General features: G+C 36.2%; 1 protein-coding gene across 1 annotated transcript in view; it reads left to right on the top strand.

Annotated features, from left to right (window-relative positions):
• Nucleotides 1-837: 837 nt before the first annotated feature.
• Nucleotides 838-6,000, top strand: part of LYST (lysosomal trafficking regulator) — a gene marked incomplete at its 5' end in the record, with an annotated part of 145,646 nt that continues 140,483 nt past the window's right edge. Inside the window, 2 exons of the mRNA XM_008587222.1 lie at nucleotides 838-949; nucleotides 3,535-5,602. Of these exons, the coding sequence (XP_008585444.1) occupies nucleotides 838-949; nucleotides 3,535-5,602 (2,180 nt within the window). The remainder of the gene's footprint in view (nucleotides 950-3,534; nucleotides 5,603-6,000) is intronic.

Below are 6,000 nucleotides of genomic sequence, written 5' to 3'. Positions count from 1 at the left end.
CAGGAAATCTGATTGTATCAGCCTCACCCCCACCCCACTGATTGGTGTAAGGAATGAATTCAAACTCGATTTGTCATATCACCCTTAACCACCTGTGTCCCAGGTTCCCAGGTTTAGCTCTCGAGCTCCAATCCTACTTCCACACTTCTGATAATGATTGTTCCTATTTATGAACCCCCTAACTTAATACCTGCACCACACCTGGGTACTTACCCATACTACATGCCTTCCCTTGTTCTTTAACTGTTTGTGTGTGTGTACTTTATGGATCAAATGAGGGGACCTTCTCCAGGGCTTGGACCGTATCTTCCAGAAGGGGTAAGACAGTAGTCCTGTGGACATGGTGTGCAGACAATAAATATTTATTAGATTACCTTCACTAATGAGTCTCTGTTTACATTATTTATGAATAATGACAATTTCTCTTTTAAAAATTATTTTCTCTGAATTTTACATTTAACTGCATTAAGACTTTACATTTTTCTAGTAACTTTGTGTTATTAGTTTGCTAATTAATAGGGCTTAACTTTTCATTTTCACCTAGCAAATCATTTTTTCATAGGTGAGGAATTCTTGCAGTGTGCATGGTGGTAATAACAGCTATTCTGGGAAAGATAAGCAAGAATGTGCTAAATACCATCAAATACTTTTACATTCTTCTGTCACTGGAAGGCCTTATAAATTGAATGGAATTACAGCTTTAGTTGGATTTAAGATAAGTTAATCTAATTCTTAGCTTCTCAAATGCCTCCTTTCAAAAAAAGGGGGTTTTGGGGGGTCCAATGTAAGAAAAAAATATTAGGAACTAATGTGTTTCATTCCCTTAGAACATGAAAGACTCTCTTGTTTCTGACTCAGGCATTGACATGCAGAGAAGAACTCTTGACTCTGCTTCTGTCGCTCCTTCCTCTGGTATGGAAGATACCTGTTCAAGAAGAAAAGGCAACAGGTATGTTTTTTCTGTATCGTATCACTTGCTTTATCAAAATTTCACTGGAACAAAATCCCGCTGAAAAACTACTTCTGCCTGAATGGTTTGTACAGCTTCACATTCCAAAAAGTAATATAATATTGTGATTTGTTGTATACTTAATATGAGAAATTCTTTAGGCAAACGCATTTTTTTATTTCTTTCAATAATACAAAAACCACGGTGCTTCTTAGGAGATTATGCAAATGTAATGGTGATTGGAAAACATATGAAGAAGCAGAACACTTACCAAAGGAGTAAAACTAGGTATACAACATTCCTTTCCCTGTTTTAAAGACTGCTTTCTATTACCAGCACTTTTGTTTGTTTTAGCTTAGTTTTTCTAACATTGCTTTTGTTTGTTTATTTTTAAAATAGCCTTTATTTTTCAGAGAAATTTTAGGTTCACAGCAAAATTGAATGGGAAGTACAGAGATATCCCACATACCCCCTGCTCCCACATGAGCACAACCTCCTCCACCATCAGCGTCCTGCACAGAGTGAACTGACATTGACATAACGTCCCTCAAAGTCCACAGTTTACATTAGGTTTCATTCTTGGTGTTGCACGTTCTGTAGGTTTTGACAAATGTATAATTATATGTATGATTAAATGTATGGTATAATTACCATGATAGTATCATAGAAAATAGTTTCACTGTCCTGAAAATTCTCTGTGCTCTGCCTATTCAACCCTCCCTTCCCCAGTAGCCCCTGACAACCACTGATCTTTTTATTGTTTTCATAGGTTTGCCTTTTCCAGAATGTTGTATAGTTGGAATCATACAGTATATGGCCTTCTCAGATTACCTTCTTTCACTTATGGAGTCAGTGGCTTTTTATTTTTTCTTAAACTTTAAAAAAATGTTTGTACTTGTACATATTTATGGGGTACAGTGTGTCGTTCCAATACGTGCATATATTGTATAATGATCTACTCAGGGTAGTTGCGTATCTGTCACCTAAACATTTATCATTTCTTTAAAAGTAATGTTAGATAAATTTACTTTTATTTAGATAAATTTGAAGTAATATTTTGTTTCAAGGGTAGGTAGAGTTATTACACCTAAGGTCAGTAGATAATTTTAATATCTAATTTTTGAAAAAATTATATATATCTACACATATTACATGAAACTTTAAATGTTTCAGTGGAGATGTTTTAGTTTTCTCCTTGACCATTTCTGGAATATGTGAATTATGAGATGTTTGAAGATTTCTCAGGTTTAAAAAAAAATCCTTCTATATTGTATTTTAATGTCATATGTGTATTTTTAGTAAATTTCTGATATGGTGCTGTTTAGGGAGTTATCTAAGCTAAGGTCTTATAATATATAAGGTCTGGTAATATATATATGTTTTGCCTTATTAGTTGATCACTAACTCATATATATATGTTTTGCTTATTAGTTGATCACTAACTCTCTGCTCTTATTTTCATCTGAATGTGTATAATCACAAATTGTTAATCACTTAAGAAATCTGCTTAATGCTTTTTTGGGGAAGTTGTATTCGTTACCTGCATCTTTTGCTTGAGTGGAATTTGTCAGACTCCTTTTATTTATTTATTTTATTTATTTATTTTTTTGTCCTTTTTGAGACTGGCCGCACCGCGCTCAGCCAGTGAGCGCTGTGAGCGAACCGGTCATCCCTATATAGGATCAGAACCCACTGCGGGAGCACTGCTGCGCTCCCAGTGCCGCACTCTCCCGAGTGCGCCATGGGCTCGGCCCGTTAGACTCCTTTTAATTTCCCCTCTTTTCATCTGGGTTGTTTTCCTTCTCTTAATTAAAGCATACATCCTTAATTTACAGATTTTTATTTGTTCACTCTAAATTGCAACTATATTTTTTGTATAGATCTTATATTTTTTGTATAGATCTTATTACATATGCAAAGGAAAAGACTGATTTAACTATCTTTTTAGTTAATAAGGCAGATTTAATCATTTCCCCAAGAAATAGTTAATGAGTGGTGTCCACGTGCCAGGCCCTAGGCTCTAGGAACTAAGGGTGAAACAGTCATGTCTATACCTGGGTCCTGGCTCAGTGCATGAGACACTTGAGAAATATTTAACCCCAGTCTTGGAGAACATTTGGTGTATAGTGTATGATTTTGAATAATTTTGAAAAATCTTAAAGTTCTTAAGTTATATCAGGGCGATATAATATAATATACACCTGGATCTTAATTAGTGGCACTATTAGAAGGAATTTGTAAAATGACATGAACAGCAGTCCTTAATACCAGATAATCTAGTCTCTTCTGTTGAAGTTAGAATGCAGTATATGGTTTTAAATAAGATTAACTTTCCTAATTCTGTTTTCCTTTGTTGTTTTCAAAATCAATTTGTATCCTTTGAACTAATGCCACTTTGTGTTTAGAGTGAAAAGGGTTAATGTGGGAGGAAGTGACCCAGAGACATAACATAACTGAAGGAAATCAGCCCTGCAGCAAAAATATAAACTCCTAAAGTGGGTGATAAATATGAAGGTCGTCACCTTTACAAATTGAGTTTAAAAACATATTGAGGTATTCTAAGTCTTCTTTTTCCATTCCATTAGATTTTAATCTGCCGTTCTCAGCTGATATAATCCTGACCAAAGAAAAGAACTCAAGATCAGAAAGATCTACTCAGGAAAAATTATATTTAGAAGGAAATGCTGCATCCGGCCAGGTTTCTGCAAAAGTGAACGTTTTTCGAAAAAGCAGACGACAGCGTAAAACTATGCATCGCTATTCTATAAGAGATGCAAGAAAGACACAACTTTCCACCTCAGATTCCGAAGCCAATTCAGATGAAAAGAGTATGGCAATGAATAAGCATAGAAGGCCTCATCTGCTGAGGCATTTCCTAGTACAGTCTCTTAAAGAAGACCGTGACCACTTGGGAACTCAAGAAGAACAGACTCCTCCTGATACCATGGCTTTGGATAATTCCAGAGAGATTATTACAGGACAGGAATCAAGCACTGATATTTTAAGTGAGCCAGCTGCCTTGTCTATTATCAGTAACATGAACAATTCTCCATTTGACTTATGTCATGTTTTGTTATCTTTATTGGAAAAAGTTTGTAAGTTTGACATTACCTTGAATCATAATTCTGCTCTAGCAGCCAGTGTAGTGCCCACACTGACTGAATTCCTAGCAGGCTTTGGAGACTGTTGTAATCTAAGTAACAACTTGGAGAGTCAAGTGGTTTCTGCAGGTTGGACTGAAGAACCCGTGGCTTTGATTCAACGGATGCTTTTTCGAACAGTGTTGCATCTTATGTCAGTAGATATTAGTACTGCAGAGATGATGCCAGAAAGTCTTAGAAAAAATTTAACTGAATTGCTTAGGGCAGCTTTAAAAATTAGAACTTGCCTAGAAAAGCAGCCTGACCCTTTTGCACCAAGACAAAAGAAAACACCACAGGAAGTTCAGGAAGGCTTTGTGTTTTCAAAGTATCATCATAGAGCCCTTCTTTTACCTGAGCTTCTGGAAGGAGTTTTACAGATCCTGATCTGTTGTCTTCAAAGTTCAGCTTCAAATCCCTTCTACTTCAGTCAAGCTATGGATTTGGTTCAAGAATTCATTCAGCATCATGGATTCAATTTATTTGAATCAGCAGTTCTTCAAATGGAATGGCTGGTTTTAAGAGGTGGAGTTCCTCCTCAGGCCTCAGAACATTTGAAAGCCCTAATAAATAGTGTGATGAAAATAATGAGCACTGTCAAAAAAGTGAAATCAGAACAACTTCATCATTCAGTGTGTACAAGAAAAAGGCACAGACGCTGTGAATATTCTCACTTTATGCATCATCACCGAGATCTCTCAGGGCTTCTGGTTTCGGCTTTTAAAAACCAAGTTTCCAAAAACCCATTTGAAGAGACTGCCGATGGAGATGTCTGTTATCCTGAGCGGTGCTGTTGCATCGCGGTGTGTGCACATCAGTGCTTACGCTTGCTGCAGCAGGCTTCCTTGAGCAGCACTTGTGTCCAGATTCTATCAGGTGTTCATAATGTCGGAATATGCTGTTGTATGGATCCCAGATCTGTAATCATTCCTTTGCTCCATGCTTTTAAGTTGCCAGCACTGAAAAATTTTCAGCAGCATATATTGAATATCCTTAATAAACTTATCCTGGATCAGTTAGGAGGGGCAGAGATATCACAAAAAATTAAAAAAGCAGCTTGCAATATTTGTACTGTTGACTCTGACCAACTAGCCAAATTAGAAGAGACACTGCAGGAAAACTCATGTGATGCTGGACCCTCCACAAGTTTTCCCAGTCCTTCTTGTAGATTTCAAGGGATCCTGCCGAGCAGTGGATCTGAAGACTTGTTATGGAAATGGGATGCTTTAGAGGCTTATCAGAGCTTTGTTTTTGAAGAAGATAGATTACGTAGTATACAGATCGCAAATCACATTTGCAATTTAATCCAGAAAGGCAATGCAGTTGTTCAGTGGAAATTGTATAATTACATATTTAATCCTGTGCTCCAGAGAGGAGTTGAATTAGCATGTCATTGTCAACATCTACGCATTACTTCAGCTCAAACTCATGCATGTAGCCATCATGACCAGTGTTTGTCCCAGGAAGTGCTTCAGATTTATTTAAAAACTCTGCCTGTCCTGCTTAAATCCAGGTTTGTATGCGTGAATATGTTTAGACATTTTTTTCTTATTGGAGGCTTTTGAATGTGATGAAGTGTATGCATTTGAACTTCTAAACTTAATATCTCCAGGGCCTTATCGGTAGTGTAACCATATTAACTCTTTACTCTTTCCTGGGTTTTAATTTTAGTTTATCAACAAAAAAGTTCCAATCCCATGTCATTTGTTTTAACCATTCATTCATTCATTCATTTTTACTGGGAGGTTTATAGAAGAAAGGATAGAGCCATTGATTTTAATTTCTCAGTGAAAAAGAAAAGTTTTAGATATGCTTCTAAGAAAAAAATGGATGCAACACATATTCAAGAGCAGGGCAAGTTTAAATTAATTATTTTGTATTTGCTTGATAGAATATTATTAGCCATTAAAA

This window comes from Galeopterus variegatus, unplaced genomic scaffold, assembly GCF_000696425.1.
Source record: "Galeopterus variegatus unplaced genomic scaffold, G_variegatus-3.0.2 Scaffold4292, whole genome shotgun sequence".
Lineage (NCBI taxonomy): Eukaryota > Metazoa > Chordata > Mammalia > Dermoptera > Cynocephalidae > Galeopterus > Galeopterus variegatus.
This window is presented reverse-complemented; position numbering and strand designations above follow the sequence as displayed.